The following is a 17,556-nucleotide window of genomic DNA, read 5'->3' on the forward strand; positions in this document are numbered from 1 at the left end:
CTGAAATTTTCTTATTATTTCATGTCATCTTAAGCAATAGAACAGCCACCACAGACAGAGCACTTCCACCATCACAGAAAGTTGTTCGGGACAGCACTGTCTGCTGCCCATCTTGGGCCTACTCTACCGCCTCCCTGCTGCTGGTCTGTGGGTTCCTAGGACATACGGGGCTCATGGGCTTTTTAAACCCACCATTCCCTCTGCTTGGAGCCCCTCCCCTCCCTCCCACAATGGGCAGCTGTGTTTCGTGTTTCAGGACTCGGTCTCCCCCCACTCCCTGTATTCTCCACCAGCCTCGCATCCGTTTCCTCCAGAGCACTTAATAATCCATAAACTTGCAACTGCAAGTTTACCCTTCGACACCACTTTAGGATGTAAGCCCCATGAGAGCAAGATGCTGTTTTGGGTATCCCCAGGGGCTGGTGTGGTGTGTCTCGTGCACTTAGAGCTTGATACATATTTAAATGGCTGATGAATGGGATCTAACACATAGGGAAAGGCACTGGGGTGGGCATCAGCATAGAGTGAGTGGTTGAGGGTCAGTAGGGAAACAGAGTGATAAGGAACACCTGGGGACTATTTAGAGATTTAAGAGGGAGCAGCATTGTTCATTGGGGAGGTCATGAAGCCTGAATTAGGCAGCCATGGAGGACTCTGCTGTCTGGCCAAAGGGCCTTAGATAGAAAAGGCCTGACAACAGAGAGTTGGCCCAGTGACTGTTGTGCAGAAAATTCCAGGTGCCTGGGATAGAAGTCAAGGGCAAAGAGACTGGGTTGAATAAGGTGAGGCCATCCTGGCAAGCAGACAGGTCCAGAAAGAAAGGTTGCTTCATCTCCCAGCCCCAAAGGGGGTCTGCATCAGTTTGGTACACAAGGGGAGGTGGTCCCCTTACCTGGGGGGTTAGAAGTTAGGTAAAAAGAACCTGAAGCCTGGTTACTCTTAGAAGCATTAGGAATTCCAGAGACTTCAGCCTTGACTGGGTCTGTCCTCTGCCTGGCCCAGGCTTCCCCTACCTCCCTATCTCTAGAAGGTAAACTTCACAGCCAGGAAGTTTGTCTCCTTTACCATTGTGTCCTCAGTGCCTAGGACAGGGCCTGTCCCATAGCAGGTGCTCATTAAATACTTGTTGAATAAAGAGAGCCGTGTGCCACTTTTTGGTGAACACTGAGTCCACAGGTTGTTTTACTCTCTTGAAGACCGGGAGCCTTGGTTGTTGAGAGTGAAATCAGGGTCATACCTGATGTGACAGGCAGACAACAGAAAATTAGAAGCCTATTCCTCATCATTTGTTCCTAAGCTCTTGAGGATGAAAATTTCCTCATCTTGTTTCATAATCAAGTCAAAATTAACTTCTTTTGGGAAGCTTTCCCCAGATCACCTGCTCATTTTCCAAACTCATTTTCCAAAAAAATTCACTCAAACTTTTCCACCATCGAAATATATGTTCTGACAGTCATCTGAAAGCATGCCACTTCAAAGATCAGTTTGTGTGACATTGCCCATGACACCTGTTCTTCATTTTAGCAATTTTTCTGGTTGATTTCCAAGATAGGGCCTCACGTGGGGTGAGGCTCAGGCAGGTGGGAGAGAGGGACAATAGGAGAACTTCAACTCACTGGCTCAAAAGCATGCACTTGAGCTCCAAACCGACACCTTCAAGCTCACATACACCTCTCTCTGCTAGCCTTGATCATGGGACTCGACTGCCCCTTCCTGCCTCCTCCTCCTAGTCCAGAAGGCTGATGTTGGCTCAAATCTAGTCTTTACCATTGACTTAATCTTCGTTTTCTCAACTGTAAAACTGTACTTCTTGGAGTGCTTATGGGGAGGACCAGAGTAGACCTGCTTGTTGGTGCACAGCAATGGCTTGGTGGGTGTCAGGGCCCCCTCGGCCTCTTGCAGATCCCCATTCACTTTGATATTGGCGGCAGGGGAGACCAAAGAGTTAGTCCAGAGGATCGGATTCAAGATTCCCTTGCTCTCCAAACCCACAAGTGGCATCAGAATTATATAGTGTTAGGACCACAGTATTAGATATTCGAACCCATTGACTATATCTCCTCACTTTACAGGTTTGGTGCAGGGGAAAAGAGCCATCATGGAACATCAGGAGACACCATGAAGCAAATTAGTGACAACTGGAAGGGGAACCCAGCTGGCCTGACTTCCCTTCCAGGTGAAGGAAATAGATGTTATGGGAAGATAGATCCATGGAAGGGTTTTGAACCCACTGTTTGTCACAAAGAAATTACAAGAAGGCAGCCTGGCACTGTCATTGAGGGTCCAGGCTCTCAGTCCAGGCTGTGTGTGCTTGGCCGAACCTGTACCAATTACCAGCTGGTTGATCTCACTGAGTGTCAGGTTCTTCATCTAAAGAAGAAATATGGTGGTGCTGATACCTGCCTCACGGGTCATGCTAAGGGTTCAAAGCATTATAAGGATGACAGGGTCCATACGACAGGCTCAGAATCATGTTTGACTTGTAAACATGGGGTGCTCGTAGGAGCATAGTAAATGATGGCTATTGCCATCAACATATCAAAATAATGTCAATACCAAAATAATGTCAATAGATCAGCAGCTAGAGAAACTGAACTTTATACTTGGAAACAGTTGTAAAGATAATCAGTTTTGGTGTCTGTGAACTTGATTTTTATAGGGATATGGGCTACTCTAGTCACCTCCTTCAGGGCCCTTCTATATCCTAGTAGGTAGCAAAATTATCATTATTTTAAGACATAATTAAGGTTAATTATGGCTAGCATATTAGGTTTTAGATAGGCCAAATGTGGGATACAATGGAGTTGCATTTTTATATGCTGTCATGTGCACTTTATAATACACTTGGGTCCTTATATATTCGGTGTGCACCCTACTTTAATGCCCATTTTATAGGACTTTTATAAGGCAGCTGGATAGTGTGGTAGAACGAGCACCAAACTGAGAGTCAGGAGGCCTGGTTTGAATAGAGATATTGCCACATATTAACTGGGACACCACAGGCAAGCTACCTCCTCTCCTTATTAGTGCAGTGTGGAGCTGGGTTGGGTGATTCCAAAGCTCTGTCCAGCCCTAGTAGACTGGAAGCAGAATCTAAAAATATCAAGTGATGATAAAGGGTTATAGGTGTTGAACTTTTGCATCTAATTATGACATGTTTTTGGTCACATGTCTGATTTATTTCTTGCTAAGTCCTTTCTCTGCAGAGTAGAAGGGCAAACTAAAAGTGATATGTATGAGCTGTGAGAAGCAATTACAAATGACCGAGGTGACAGCATCCCATAGATATCAGAGACCCCAAAATTAAGCTGACCAGACTGCACTGCTACACAGTTCAGTGATGGATGTCCAGAACGAAAGGACCAAGTCATCAAGAAGAATGTACAAGGTGCTCAACGTGGCTTTCTTTAGAAGGCAAGATTGCATGCGTTGCCTTTTAGAAAGATTCCCATCAAAGTACTTTGAAAAAACACTCAGCTGCTGTTACACACCAAATTCATTGGTGTGGCCCCCTCCATGCCTGGAGAGGATGCTACATAAATGAAGTATCTGTGTGTGTCCCCGGGGGTATGAGTGTGTATAGGAGAAAGCACACTGCAGTCCTAAAATACCAAGTCCATAGTAGGATAGTTTTAGAGATAAGATGGCTTCAGGTCTTTCAGTAAGGATCTGGGTAAGATTCAAGTTAGGCTTCATTTACCTTAAACTAGCTAGCATTCATTCATTCAAAGATATTTTTTATCGAGTGCCTAAAATATGATATTGTTTTAGGGGCTATTATGGAGTTTCAGAGAATCCATTCTTCACATGGTGTTGTACAGGAGTGTATCCATAAGCCACAGATGTGCTACTTTGCAGTTTTGTATTTGACCTCTGGTCCTTGGTGTGGCTTTCCTGCCCTCACTTCACTCCCTTCAAACATTCTGCCTTAGAGCAGAATGAGGGGTCCCCATAAGACTGGGCAATCCCCTTGGGCAGGAACTGTGCTTCCTCTGCCATAAGCCTAGGAGCTCCCAAGGATGGGGTTGGTCTCTGCCATGACCTCAGTGCAAAGGGTGATTGGCACCTAACTCTCAGGGTAGGGGGCCTGGGCAGAAAGACTCCTTTTCCTAGAGAGAGGTCTCCTTCCACTCCTGGGCTGAGCACATACTTTCTCCATGAGCCAGCAGGAGCAGAACAGAGGGGCGTCTCCCTAGAGCCTCACCTCCTAGGGGAGAGAAAGGAGGAGCGAGCAGGAACTTGAGAGCATCCCACACAGGAGAGCAGCCCTGCCCCCAAGAGCTCTCGCTCCGCAGCAGCAGTGCCCTGCAGCTGGGCGTCTGAGCCCTGGCGGCGGCGCGCAGCCCAGTGGAGTGGGTGGTGCAGGGCAGGGGTGGTATATCCTGTCTGACCGAGGGCGGGCCCTGCCAGTGCCTGGAGACGGACGAGCCAGGGTGGAGGCGCCAGGAGCAGCTGCCGGGAGCCTTCACGCGGACCACTCACTCTATGGCCATAGGGAGTCGCTGAGAGCGACAAGAGCACGCTCCCGCCAGCCCGCTGCACCGCACCTCGCCCGCGCCTCTGCTCTCCACGTCCCGGCCCGCGCACCTTCTGCCACCATGAACCACTCCCCGCTCAAGACAGCCCTGGCATACGAATGCTTCCAGGACCAGGACAACTCCACGCTGGCTTTGCCGTCGGACCAAAAGATGAAGACGGGCACCTCAGGCAGGCAGCGCGTGCAGGAGCAGGTGATGATGACCGTCAAGCGGCAGAAATCCAAGTCTTCCCAGTCGTCCACCCTGAGCCACTCCAACCGAGGTAAAGGCCTGGCGCCCACACGACCGGTGCACACCTCCCTGGCGCCTCGAACAGGCGGCGGGAACCCAGAGGCTGCCAGCTCCAGGCAGGGTCTCCGCCAAGTGGGAGCAAAGCTCCTGGCAGGGTGGAGCCGCGGCCAGCCCCTGGCTAGCAGAGTCCAAGAGCTCGGTGGTGCGCTAGTGGGCAAGGTTGGGTAGCTCCCTGGGGTGAATAGCAGGGAACATCCCTCCAGCACTCCGGGAGCCCGAGAATCTCCCTGCAGCTGTTGTTGGTGTCCCATCCCTGGATCTGGACCGTCTTCTCTTTCTGGTTTTGCTCTGGGGATCAGCCCACTATTCTGTATTGCCCAGCGGTTCACCGCCCCAGCGCTCACCCAGGGTTGTGGTCACTTCCCCACAACCATCCTTCTCGGCTTTGCGATCCTCTGCGCCTTCAGTCTGTGGTCAGCGCCCAGCGTTCAGATTCAGTGGGATCCTGATCTTAGTGGGGCTGGTGCGTAGTGGCATGGTCAGCTGAGAGAGTCACTGAGACCCGAGTGAAGGCTTGGGAGAGTTCTTCAGGACCGGGAGGTACATGGGAACCAGAACAAGTCCTTGGAACTCCCCAGCATTCTAGTGGGAGCTCACCCCAGGAAGAGGCAAATCTGCTTGAAGTAAGCTAGGAAAGTGGTCTGAGATGTTGTTTTGTTTCTTTTCTCTTCTCTTTTTCTTCTTTCTCCCCCCCCCCTTTTCTTCGAATCAGGGATAGAACCTAGCAGGGCTTAACTGTGGAGCCTGGTTTACAGCCTGTATTTTTTTATTTTATTTATTTATTTATTTATTTTTATTTTGAAACAGAGTCTTGCTAAGTTGCTGAGGCTAGCTTTGAACTTGTAATCTTTCTGTCTCAGCTTCCCCAGCCACTGGGATTACAGGCTCATGCCACCGGTCAGGGCTTGGATACTCCTGTTTTCTGCAATCAATAAGGCAGAAACCTCCTTTCCCACTGAATTTGCCCTACCCCACCCAGCTTATGTAGAAACAAGTGTCTTATGGGAAGAGTAGGGAAAGACCTCAGCAGAACCAGCATTGATACTTCTCCAAGTTTGGTTCCCAGCCTCTGTGAGTGACAAGGTCCCCCACCAGGGAAAGCAAGGAGAAAAGGATAGGACCCCTGAATCTGAAGAAGAAAGGAGCAATACCTAACTGGGGGTTGATGGTAGAGGATTTTGAGATCAAATACTTTAATATGAATAATTCCCAGTAAGAAGTCTACATGTTAGCATTCTTAATTTGTTTATTGTTTTTTTATTTATTTAGCTAACTATTAAAATGCTAGTAAAGACTGCACACAGGAGTGTGCAAGCAAGCCCAGGGCAGTCCAGACTTATTTATTAAGTCCAGCCCCAGGAAAGCAAAAGAGGCAGGACTGAGGCAGAAGGAGGCAAAAGAGATAGACCTGCCCATTCTCCCATGGGGCACACACACCAGCTCAAACGCCCTACTTCTGGCCTCTGGTCTCTTGTTTCCCCATTCTGAGTGGCCCCAGGGTAGAGATAAGGACAAGAAACATGGCTGTGGTCGATCAAGGTCTTTTCTGTACCCTTTGCTCTCGTTTCATTCCTGGTCCTTCTGCCAGATTTCCACTCAGTTGCCCCACTTCCCTTTTATTTAGTGCCCTGCTAACTCCTTACTAGCCTCTTTTGAAAGTAGGTTTTACAATGAGAAAGTGCTGCCACTTCTGGCCACAGCCCAGGGTGCAGCTCAAGCCTACTTATTCTTCTCTGCAAGAGACTCGCCTGTCCCTCCTGTCCCATCCCCACCCCATTCCACTCAGCCTCAGCTCCTGGCTCAAATCTCCAAAAAAAATCTCAACCTGGCTCCTGGTACCCCAAACAGCCTGGTCACCCCAACTGTGGTGACATGAGCTGTGCAGCTGTCATCATGGAAAGCCTTGGTCTTTAGTCTTTGTGGGCAATGCCCATCTAATAGGGTCTCAATTCTGAGTACCCAACGAGTGGGTGACCACGATGGCTAATGCATACCTATCCAGAAATTCTCCAAGGACTGACCCTGTGGGCGGGTCTCCTCTACCCTCAGCCTCTGGGGAGGTTCCCATCAGGGGCCAGTTTCTCCATCGTCATCCTAGCTGGAAAAGGCTGTTGGGCCACTTGGAGCTGGTGTTTCTGGTTTGTCTGGCTTTGTTTTCATCAGATTTCTCTGTCCTCTCCATCAGAAACGCCCAAGCGTTTCTCATTTGCTCTGTGGTAGCCCGAATGCTCATCTTGCTTGTGTTGGTCTCTGTGCTGTGAGCCTACTTTCCACGAGCTCGCCGCTGTGGAAGGACATTGGCACCTGGACAGGCTCAAATTCTCCTTCGGTCTTGTACAAAAGCAAAGAGTCTGTTTTTCTGGGTCTTTGATCTTCTCTGGCCCCCTGAATCCTATCCAGGGTCACCCTAGTTAGGAAGTTCCACTCTAGCGAAGACCAGCCCCGCCCCACAGGTTAATTGACAACGCGGCCGCTGCTTCTTGTCCCTGGCGAGGGATAATCAGGAATTGGCTACCTGTGGGCCTAGTGACAGAACCAGCCTTTCCTCAGACTCCTGTCACGAGGGTTCTTTTCTGTCTTGTCGGTGTGTTCAGAGGAGTGTGTGCCCTGAGACCTGGGAGAAGGACCTACCTCTGTGGAAAGAGTCTGGTGACTCATGCCCATCTCCATCCACACCTTCCCTGAAACCTCGCCAACGAGGCAGACATCTCACCCTGGTCACAGAGTGTCCTTGGGAGGAATAAGGGGGTCTCTGCGACTGAAGACCCTGCAGAAGGAGGTTGCTATGACCTGCCTACCCACCTAGAACTGGCCCCCAAGTGTTACTCCCCTGTGCTTTCAGGGTGTCCCTGTGTGAGTCAGGGTATCAGGTACTTTTATTTCCAGATGGTGTGCTTGTCTACAAGGCTCTCTTTAGGCTGTCTTCCTAAAGCTTCACCCTAATTTTATTTGATCCAAAACCAAATATCCCTACCACCAGGAACGCACATCACAACCAAATTCCACAGGACCTTCCCTTCCATACCACTTCCTCCAGAGAAATCATCACCACCAGTGCTATTGGCCTGCTCTGTGCTGCCTGTGTTTTGACACACGGGATTGTTAATTTCAGCCCTGGGTCTTAGTTCCCCTTCTCAGAAGTACCATTTCCTACCTGCAATGCAGAGCCTTTATTACCCTTTGCTCAGAGATCTGCTTGGAGCAACCATATTGGGGAGATGCCCAGCTTGCCCTCCATGCCTCTTGTGTCCATCCAGGCTCCTAGGGGGCAGCCTTGGGCCAGCTCCATAGACAGCGTGGTGAAGGAGTGCCCGGGGAACCCCGCCTCTGGTGGCTTTTTGTGTTTGTGTTGGGTTGTGTCTCAGCATGAACCTCTGCCCAAGGAAGGTTCTGCTCCTTCTGCCTTCTTGAAAGTTGCCCTTACCTAACCATAGGCCATGGCTGGGCGTCACTCTGGGGTTGTTTTCTCAGGACCCAAGCTGAGATGAGAGATGATAAAGGGTATTTATGCTTTAGCTTGTTTCAGTGGCAAAACATGCTAATTAAACTTCAAATGAACTAATTCTTTTTTCTTTACCATGTACCTTGGCTTGAAGTTGGGGTTTTAGTCAGAATTTCTGGTGGCCTGTTACAACACATGCAAAAATGCCGAGTATTCCCCAGTGTTTGGAGGCAATTGTTGTTTGTTTCCATGGATCCCGTCCCGTGCTCCGCTCATTGGCAGAAATTTTTTAAAAATCCAAATTCCTTCCCCTGTACCAAATTATATATATATCAATATGCCCATTGTTTTGGGTTTAAAAATCTGAGAAGTACTTCTGTGACGAGGTGGGACTTCTGGAAAGGTGTAAGATGTTTGAACAAATGAAACAGACAAATATTATTAGATATCTATTCAAAGTTCTAGATAGGCGTATGCCACACATAACATAGCACGTTATGTATGTTATGTACACATATGTATAGACAAGCACACACACACATGCATGCATACACATCACTGTATACACACATGTATGCACACACACTCAGCATGTATGAATACACACACCCAACCATGTAGACACACCTATAGCCATATAAACATGTATTCCCACACACATACACAGCACACATGCACACAAACATATATATAACACACTCCCCCACATGTTCACACACCCTTGCTATGAACATATATACATGAGTACACACACATGCTTGCACACGTACACACACCTTACAGCATGTGTTGTGGCAGGAACCCAGCCTGGCCCCTGCTGCTGGCTGGTGTATGGTGCTAGACAAATCACTACCTCTCTCTGGGTCTCTGCAACTGTCAGAAGGTGGCTTAGATCATGTCAGAAGAGCTTTGTGATGGCAAATCTCTTTGGAAGCAGATTTCCTAACTTCCTACCTCTGCAAACCCTTTGCCCAAGCTGCCTGCAGAAAGCTCCTTCCCTCAAAGCACAGTGCTCTTTGAGTTTCTCTTGCAAACATCCTAATATCCAGAAATAAAGTTCTAATCCACTATTCTCAAACTTGGTTACACATTGGAATTACCTGGGAATTAAAAAGTGCAAATGCCTGGGTCTGGCTCCCAGAGGTTCTGACTTAATCAATATGGAAGACAGGGTGGGAGGCAGCACTTTAAACTCCCAGGTGATTCTGTTGTGTGGCAAATGTCAGGAACCCATGTTGTAGTCCCCAGCCTTCAGTCACACTTGAGCCTGACACAAGGGATTGCCCCTGTACCCTAACATAACACCTCCCTCTCTCTCTCTCTCTCTCTCTCTCTCTCTCTCTCTCTCTCTCTCTCTCTCATGCATGTGCACGCACACATCTAATATAGTAGTTGCTGGTGATGGGTTGTTGCTCTGACCTCCACTAGGAAGCCACGTCCCATTCTTGCCCACTCTAACCTACTGCCCTGCCCCCCGTGGCAGGCCTGTCCCCACAGGATGCTCCCACGCTCCACCTAGTCCTTGGGTTTGGTGGTGGCCATGCTTGGATTATCAGAAAGAGCCACAGATTCTGATAGAGCTGGGCTTGACATGTCCCAGCAGAATCCTGGGGAGTCACGTGTGCTGGTGAGGGAGAGGAGAGAGCACCCAATTTGTTTCGGCATTTCTATTCTCTGCCGGTGCCCAGGTAAAGGCCGAGAACCACACCAGAGTGCCTGGTGAGGTTGCACTGAACTCCTCGCCTCCTCAGGCTCCTGGAAGCTCCAGAGTGGGAAAAGCAGTCCTCAGTGCTCCTGGGAGCCAGGTAGAGGGCCAGGAGATGGCCGGCCCCTCTCCCTGTTGGGACATGTGGCCTGTCTCTTTCACACAGCCCAGTCCTACCCACTCTTGAACATCTCTGAGGGATGTTATCTCAGAAGAGTCTTCCTGACAATTCTTGTTTCCTCATTTGAAGTCCCCTTGCTGTGGGCCTCGCCCTGGACGGAATGGGTGGAGGAGATTTTAGGGAATGAACTAAAGGCATTTCCAATGCTGAAAGCTGACGGGCTTCTTTCTCAAGCTCTTCATGTTGAGGGATCGGTGGGTTTGACTCCAATGCAGAAGGAGCCAGAAGAGACCTCAGTCTTACATAGGAGACAGAAGCAGCAGAGATAAACCTCTGGAGAAGCTGACCCGTGACATGTCCCTTGCCCAGCAAAGGGGGTAGATTTGGGAGAAGGGGGAGAGCAGAGGGGCTTCCAGGTGCCTTCTTCCCCAGGGGACTGCTTGTTGGTCAGGCAGGCCAGTGTCCTGAGAGCCCTGGTCCTGGGATGGAGAAAGGTGGATCTAGTTGATGTAGAAGATCCTAGTTTGAATGGGGGACACCCAGGCCCTGCTTTCTGGAGGAAGGCTACATAGGACACACACATGAGTACACACACACACACACACACACACACACACACACAGAGGGTATATAGCACAACACCCCAAGGGACCCACAGAGTAAGCAGTGGTTCTATTGAAGGGCTTGGAGTGCTCGGGGCTGGGTGGGGCCACCTTTCTTAGCTGAATTTTGTGCAAGGTTTTGAATACAAGGAGAGGGATTGGCTAAGAAGGAGAGAAAGAATGTTTCAGGTGCAGTGGGTGTGACCTACTTGAAAGCCTGGAGGTAGAAGAGGATGAGTCACCCTGCAATGGTTTGCCTGTCCCCATGGGAGAGACAATTCAATGTATCCTAACAGGGAGCTGCCTCCATTTTCAAAAGTTTTTGTAGGTGAGAAAGTTTGGGTTACCTCTATGGGCATAAGAGATAATGAGCCGGTCCTTGTCCAAGGCACCCAGGGGAAGCTGCATGCAGAAATTGATCTTCCAAGTGGTAGATTTTCTGACTCAGTTTTGCACATTGAAATTTCATATTGGCATAAAACAAGACAAGCTCTGTGGACAGACCAACCCCAATTGCTTGTATGTTAAGGAAAGCAATAGATGCTCAGAGGTATTTGTGTGTTGACCTTAGGGTTCCATGGGTGGGTAGATGCCTTCTGGGGATGACATGGAAGTTGGACTGGCAGCCAGCTTCACTGTGAAGCCACCATCTTTTTGCTCATGGTCAACGCACCTGTTTGGAGAGAAGAGTAGGAAGGCATGTGATTGGCTGAGAGGATGGTGGTGATTCTGTGGAGTGACCTGGGAGCAAGGACCATCTCTCTTTACCTCTCCTAGAACCAAGAATCCTACTCTAGGGAGTAGCTTTGGTTGTCTGAAACTGCACTCAGCTCCTGTCTTGTCCCATTTTATGCCACCCATTGGAAACCTCCTGGGTGGAGGAAGCCCTGGTTGAGTAGAATTCAGAGACCCTCATCCCAGTTGGCATTAAATGGAGAAGCTGAGCATCTAGGCACCAGGTATCGGAGGCCTTCACCACAGGGCTGGGCAGGGGAGAAGAATTGGTCAACAGAAACGGCCAGCTTGCACCAGTTAGATCCAGTCCCTGCTGGAGCAGTGCCCTGTGCCCCAGATCCTCAAGAAAGTAGAAATATGATTCTTGCTTTGGAAAGTGCCCAAAGTACCTGGTGGTAAAGACTGGTATAGACAGAAGACAGAGATAGAGGTATCATTAGTCAGGAAAGGCTTCTCAGAGTGAGTCTGTAGAAGTGGGGGAACTGGGTGGAGAAGGGGTGATCAACATTGACCTCATTGAGAAGTCCCATGTTCTTGCTGTTGAACTTGGCTTTAGAGGACATTGCTTACCAGCCATAACTCTGGGGTCAGGAGCAGAGGAAACGGCTTTTCTGCGTGAGTAGGTCTCTTATAGACAGAGCTCACCTGCCACCTGACCACTCAGTTATCTAGCACACTGCTGGTGTGACTTCAGGTGTATGGCATCTCTGGACTCCCTCCTCCCTTGACGCCATTGCCAAAAGTGCAGCTGCCTTATGCCAGAGAGGTAGGACTGGCTGGTGTGATGGTAGCCTTGCTCTCACAGGGAGCCAAGCAGTCCCCGGTTGCAGACAAGTCTTGAAAGACAACTTTAGCAACTTTCTGGAAGGGCCCAGAGGCCTTGGCCCAACCATGTAAAAGTTACAGCCCACACTTCTTGTCACCAGAACAGAGTTATATCTGGGACATGGTCACTGGTTTGGGGCACTATAGAGCATCCCACCCCTGCTTCTACATACATGTGTCCACCCCCTCCCTCCATGGCATACTGAGCCCCCCACCTTTGTACAGAGAAGAACATGTGAGAGGGCAGCGGGGCAGGTGTGGGGTGTGGGAGGAGGAGGCGCTTCATCTGAAGACCTGGAGGGAAAGTCCCGTCAAGCTGATCAAGGGCCGAGGCCCCAGTGGGTACCTTTGGGGGATGCCTCTCCAAGTCGGAGTCCCCCCTGGGGCTCCATAGAACCCATCTGTCACCACCCCAGATTTTCCATCTGGAAGAAGCTGGCTGACCCATGCCTGCCCTTTGGAGAGAAATACCTCTCATAAGGTGAGAACCATGCAGACTCTGGCCTGCCAAGCCTTAGCAGGGGTAATAGTGGGCTGGGAAGAGGGGAGGCAGGGACCTGGCTATCAGCTCCCTAGAGCCCTGACTGTGTGTGCCTGGCTGCACCCTCTTCTCTGTGAACTAACTAGTTCTGGGTGACCGATCCCACAAGACTCCTCCAGTCTTCCCAGAGAAGCAGCTGCAGAGAGGGCGAGAAGCTAGCTGGCTGCATTATCAGCGGTTTGGAGTAAGTCAGGACCCAGTGGGCCATGGCAGAGCCCCAGGGCTTGCTCAAAGGGGAAGGTCCTCAGTAGTGAGGCCTGGACCTGGGCCGTCGAGGATTTCAGGCATAGGGTTCTCTGGAAGAACCTTGAGGCAGGTGGCAAAGGAGGTGATGGTTAGCTTTAGATGTTTGTTCTTCTTCCTTGAAAGCTGAGCTTTGTCTCAGGAGAAGTCTGGCCCTTCTGAATGCCATTGAACTTGTGTCACTATAATAATACAACCATGCAATACTGGAGCTCTATGGGGCCTTTGGGGTACAGAGAAGCCAACACCCTCTTTTTACAGAAGAGGAAGCTAAGATCCAGAGAAAGCATGTCACTTGCCTAAGTGCCAGACGGGATTGATTTCAATAAGTCTAGTCTCTAGTCCAGGGCAAGTTGTGACTGCCACAGCCCAGTGGCCTTAATGTTCATCGGTCTTCCATGATAGGGAATGGGAGTTAAGGGAAGTGCCCTCTTCTGTGACCTATGTATGGGCATATGGCACTGGACAGAGGAGGTATCCCCAAGAAGAGATGCTGGCCTCTTTCCAATGCTGCACCTCTGATATTCCCATTGACCTCAGCTCAGACCATCCAGTCGCTGGGAAAACTCTTGAAGTCTCAGTGGTATGGCAGAAGAGGAGGGGCTGATAGGCCAGGGGACACCACCAACCAAGCCCTCTTCCCCCTAGACAGGGTTTCAAATAGGGAGTGTGACAATGGCTTTAGGAAAAAAAAAATGTGCACATTCCTGCCAGGAGCCTCTTGTTGGATCCCTCTTACCTTCATTCCCAGAGACCATATTTAACAAGAGTGTACAGCAAAACCTGCTCTAGAAGTCTGGGCCTTGGGTCCATGGCTTGACCCTCCTGAAACTCCCAGGGTAGCTGAGGGAACGGGCAGTGATGGATACAGAAGTCAGGGCAGTATGTGTTCAGAGGCTGATCAGAATGAGCTTCCGGAGGAGGTGAGTCTCGAGACCCATGAGAGTCAATGGTCGTGACCCAGGAGGGAAGGCAGTTAGCAAGGGAAATGGAGTTAGCAAAGTCATAAGAGAGTCCTGCAGAGTTGGGGATGTCCCTTAGAGCCCCCATGCCAATCTGGTGAAAGGAAGAAGTGTGTGTGGGGGGGTCCCACCAGGAACCCCAAATCTAGTTCTGCTTTCTGTGGTTCAAAGCCACTTTACCCCTAATAACCCTAATGACACTCTGTCTTCCCTTGGAGCCTGTCATTTGTGGGTCTCCAAGCACTGTGAAAACATTAATTAATCCTCACCGGTCCTTTGAGGTTGATCGCTTCTCCCTCTTCAGTTGGAGAGCCTCGGAAATGAAGGAAGAGGCGGAAGGTAACCTGGTCATCTGTTGGGGCTGGGCTTAGGTTTGAATCCAGACTCTCATCAGCCTTCGCCGCTCTGTGGCTTTGACCTTGGGGCTCTGGACCTGTAATGTCGAGATCCTGCCTGTCTTCCCCAAGTGAGAAGCTGATCTTGGCGGAATACAGAGTCATGATTCCCTGGACTGGAGTAGCAGTGCTTCAAGACCCTCTGGGCCACCTCCTGACTTGTATGTGTCAACCAGCCTCAAGCCGCAGGGAAGCTATTAGACTCTCCAAAATAGGTCAACCGAAACGCTCTGTTGCATTGTCCCTGCAACAGTCTGTGGTGGCCTTTCCCTTGGCCCTGGCTGTGGTGGGAGATGGAGATTGCCCACCCTCCTCCTTCAGGAACTCAGGTCAATCTCCTCCATGGGCGTAGGAGACCTGGATGCCGGGGATGCCCTAGGAGGATGGGGGAACATCATTGCCATCCCTGTGGTAACCCCCTTCCTTTGCTCTCTAGGTTCCATGTACGATGGCTTGACTGACAACTACAACAACTATGGGACCACCAGCCGGAGCAGCTACTACTCCAAGTTCCAGGCAGGAAATGGCTCGTGGGGCTATCCGGTAAGGGACTGCTTCCATTCAAAAGGACCTGGAATGTTTGGGGGGATTATTTGGGGTTCCAGGTGGAGAAGGCCTGCACTGGTTGCTAAGAAATAGTTATATGGGTCTTGGCTAGTGGGTCAGGGGTCATCAGTTCTGCAGTTCTTTGGTAGCTGGTTCAGCTTGTAGTCTCACCTTTGGTTGGTTGGTTATATTTGAGTGAACATTTTAGACAAAGCATAAAGAAGAGAGCATTTAAAAAGTCCATTTTCCTATATGTTTGATTCAGTCATGTATTTGAGAGAAGTTTGAATTCTTAAGGCCAATTTATAGACCAGTTTAGTTGTTTCTAGGAAAATCCTGAAAAGTGTTCCTTCTTTAGTATGTTCTGATGGCCAAGGAGGGACTCTAGAAGGTCCCCTGAGGCCAAGAGAGCATGTCCACTGCAGCGACTCCTGCAAAAAGGGGTAGGTGTGGAGTGAATCCTTGCTTGAGTTTTAAGTCAGACAAACTTGGGCTCACATTTGAGCTGTCACTCACTAAGCTAGTGACTTTGAGTAAGTTACTTCAACCTCTGGCCTCGAGTTCAGGTAAAGCAGACATTACAAATTCTACTTGGGAGTATTGTCAGGATTAAATGAACTAGTGTGCATTAAAAAAAACAGATTACAACAATTCTTTAAAAATTCATATGGCTAGAGATTATTCTAGATCCTTTAATCCTGATTCAGTCTCTCTATTCCTATATGATTTCAACCCACTTTACCCATCTGACCATTTACTGAATATATTTTTACTGAGGGGAACTCTGTGCCAAGCACTGTGGTAGGCGCTTTTGATATAATTGTACAAACCAATACAGTTTTCTTCTACTCTAAAATCAGGGGTACCAGGCACTCTGAAATTCTCCCAGTCCCTAAACTCCGACTTTCATTTATTTTCACTGATCTGAATTTTAGCATGCCTTGTTCTTGGGGATTATTTCGTGAGACATTTTGGAGATGGGAGTGAAAGTCAGTTCCGGGGCTCTGTCTTCTTGGGGCTCTGGATCAGTAGCATTTTCTTCCAATCCTGTTGCTCGCAGATGCTACTCCTGATTGTCAAAGATGCTGGGTCACGGGCTAGGAAGGAGGTGGGTGGTTTATGAATGTGGTGTTCTTTTGTCATTGGTTTAATTCAATTCTATTTTTAATATTTATTTTTTAGTTGTAGTTGGACACAATACCTTTATTTTATTTGTCTTTTATGTGTTGCTGAGGATCGAACCCAAGGCTCCGTAGGTGCTAGGTGAACACTCTACCACTGAGCCACAACCCCAGCCCTGTTGATTCAGTTATTTTGGGGACTAATATTTAGTGGCTGTGTATTTTTCACATATTTGTTGGGCACTAAAAATAAGAGAATTAAATTTGCTGCAGTTTTTCCTTGATTTCTTTTTTAAATCCTTCCTCCTGTATCACAATATGAAAATTGGAACATTTAATCAACAAAGCTGAGATTCTCATGACCTGTGCTTTTTATTAACTTCTTAGACTTAGAACCAACCTTTTCATTTATCAATATCCCATCACTTTAAGCTCTCTTAGGTACAGTATTCCTGCTTACATGTATCAAAACTCATACTGAACAATGAGCTCTGGGTTGCAAAAGAGGATTTACTTTTTGCGCTTGCCTACAAGTCTTTGTCCAAAGTTAAAAACACACACAAGTGCTATCCATGATTCTTGATGTCAGCCAACACTCTTAAAACAACATGAATACAATAGGGATGACTGAACCCAGGAAGCTGGCAGATCAAACACACATGTGAAAGGGCTTTGACACAAAGGGTGATGGCCAGAAAGACCCTGAGAAATTGTCTTAGTAATGTAGGTAAAGGGATTAGGTGGACCCGCAATCCAAGTGAGTAATCATGCTGATACTAAAGATGTTCTGTGTCCTTACATACAGGATGTCACCAGGTCAGAGCTTAGAAGTGTCACATTCCACCCTGGTTCTCTCACTCTTGGAACCACTCTGGGCATTAGTTTTCTCATCCCTAAAGTAGAAGTGTCTGCTTTCCTTGCAGGTTGATATCATACCACAATAACTGTGAGTGTTATCCAATGGACAGTGTAACCATGGAAATCTGTAGAAGAACTCTTTGTGAGGAGGTGTTTCTGAAATCCATCCTCATGTGGCTTAGGTTGAGTGCTTTGTTTCTGGTTAATTAACTCAATCCTCAGCTGTCTTGCTGACTTTAATGCTCCCACCCCTCCCTGTGCCTATTTTCTGACAACCAGTGAAAATCTCTTCCCTTCCCCGCGCCCTCAGGTCCCACCCTCCTCACTCGTTTGCTGGCAGGATGGCAGACATGACTCATGACAGGGTAGCTGCTGAGGCACGTCCTGTCTCCTCTCAGTTCAGGAGAGGCTATGGGAACAGGGAAGAGCTGAGCACACACGAGGATTTGGCAGAGGGAGGGGGACAAGCAGAGGAAGTGGAATAATTGATATTGGAGCCAGACATATAATCAGTTGAGCACTGGGCAAAACCAAATGGGGGGGATCCAGATTTAGGAAGAAGAAGAGTGGGGGAAAATAGAGATAGATCTGTGGCGTGAGATAATCCCATGCCTGTGGGATTTTCCCAGGG

The 17,556-nt window shown here is 48.8% G+C and overlaps 1 protein-coding gene and 1 non-coding gene across 2 annotated transcripts in view; one reads left to right on the forward strand and one right to left on the reverse strand.

Moving 5' to 3' along the window:
* The first annotated feature begins 4,271 nt into the window (after positions 1–4,271).
* Positions 4,272–17,556, forward strand: part of Pkp1 (plakophilin 1) — a 48,045-nt gene continuing 34,760 nt past the window's right edge. Inside the window, exons 1-2 of the mRNA XM_005330367.5 lie at positions 4,272–4,800; positions 14,837–14,943. Coding sequence (XP_005330424.1) covers positions 4,599–4,800; positions 14,837–14,943 — 309 coding nt within the window. The 5' untranslated portion in view covers positions 4,272–4,598. The remainder of the gene's footprint in view (positions 4,801–14,836; positions 14,944–17,556) is intronic.
* Positions 16,513–16,635, reverse strand: LOC120887735 (small nucleolar RNA SNORA40). Its single transcript, XR_005731066.1, has one exon. It is a non-coding gene; the product is annotated as a small nucleolar RNA SNORA40 (small nucleolar RNA).

The sequence above is a fragment of the Ictidomys tridecemlineatus genome, chromosome 10 (assembly GCF_052094955.1).
Source record: "Ictidomys tridecemlineatus isolate mIctTri1 chromosome 10, mIctTri1.hap1, whole genome shotgun sequence".
Lineage (NCBI taxonomy): Eukaryota > Metazoa > Chordata > Mammalia > Rodentia > Sciuridae > Ictidomys > Ictidomys tridecemlineatus.